Genomic DNA, 1255 nt, shown 5'->3' with positions numbered 1-1255 from the left:
AAAACCCAAAATAAAGAAAAAAAAAACCCAACATACACAACATGTAAATTATTGCACAAGAGAAAGGCTCAAAGTTTGCGTAAAATGCAATAGTATTGCCCCGATACAGATCATGCATTCAAACGGTGAGAACAAAAAGAAAATAAACAGGGTGTGCTGGTGACAAGCACTTTCCGAATATCCTTAGCTTCCATGACTTCCATCACAAGGGACTAGAAAACCTCTACGGGGATGCGGGATGGGTTAGGGACGGGGGTGGATGGGGAGGGGGGGGGTACGAATATACCTCTATTCAGTTTTTATCTCGTTATTCAAGACTCGATCACTGTGCCATTTTTTCATGTGTTTCTCCAGGGTACTGTACACGCTAAAAGGCATCTTACAAATCTCGCATTTGTAAACGTCCTTTCCCACCTGCCCGTGTGTTTTCATGTGCCGGGTGAGCTTGCTACTCTGGGCGCAGGCGTAGTTGCAAAGCTCACACTTATACGGCCTCTCGCCCGTGTGGCTCCGTCTGTGGACGGTGAGATTACTACAGTTCTTGAAGACCTTCCCACAGTACTCACAAGTGTCGCTGCGTCTGCCCTCTTTTGAGCTGGGCCTGCCAGGGCCCGGGCCACTAATATGGGGGGTGCTCCCTCCGCTTCCCGTGCCGCTGCGGCCTGAGATCCCTCCGTCCAGCTCGCCCGGCGGCGTGGAGAAGCGCAGGCTGCCGTTCTCCGAGGAGTGCTCGGAGGAGGAGGCGAAGGGCGATTGTCGGGAGTCGCCGAAGCTGAGGAAGGGGTCCTTCAGCTGCCGGGAGGCGGCGTAGCCCGCCAGCCACTGGGAGTAAACGTTCTCGGTGTTGGGCATGGCGGCGGCCGGCAGGTCGAACTCCTTCTCCAGCTTGATGCGTTTGGAGAAGGGGCTCAGGGAGCTGGGGCTACCCAGCAGCAGCTTTTTGGACAGGCCTCCCGAGGCGGACTCCCCCGGGGAGCAGCCCCGGCCGTTGACCGCACCCTCGTCGATGCGGTCGGACTCGCCGGCCACCGAGTCTTCGTCGCAAGTGTCCCTGTGCACCTCAGGCTCGGGGAGGTGGCCCCGCTTGTGTTTCTCCCCCAGGACCTGGTGGAAGGCCTCGCTGAAGTGCTGCATGGAGCTCAAGACCATGCCCTGCATGACGTCCGGCATCGACCGGCCCTCCTCGCCGGCCCGCGAGCTGTTCTCGTGGTGGCGGGCCGCCTCCAGGCTCATTCCGAAGCCATAGTCCGGCCTG

At 58.1% G+C, this 1255-nt stretch overlaps 1 protein-coding gene across 1 annotated transcript in view; it reads right to left on the bottom strand.

Moving 5' to 3' along the window:
* Positions 1–10: 10 nt before the first annotated feature.
* BCL11A (BAF chromatin remodeling complex subunit BCL11A) overlaps positions 11–1255 on the bottom strand; it is a 61146-nt gene continuing 59901 nt past the window's right edge. Inside the window, exon 4 of the mRNA XM_029961639.1 lies at positions 11–1252. Within this exon, the coding sequence (XP_029817499.1) occupies positions 289–1252 (964 nt within the window). The 3' untranslated portion in view covers positions 11–288. The remainder of the gene's footprint in view (positions 1253–1255) is intronic.

This window comes from Manacus vitellinus, unplaced genomic scaffold (genome assembly GCF_001715985.3).
Source record: "Manacus vitellinus isolate BGI_N305 unplaced genomic scaffold, ASM171598v3 scaffold_38_pilon, whole genome shotgun sequence".
Lineage (NCBI taxonomy): Eukaryota > Metazoa > Chordata > Aves > Passeriformes > Pipridae > Manacus > Manacus vitellinus.
The sequence above is the reverse complement of the archived record's forward strand: the minus strand, read 5'-3'. Positions and strand labels throughout refer to the sequence as shown.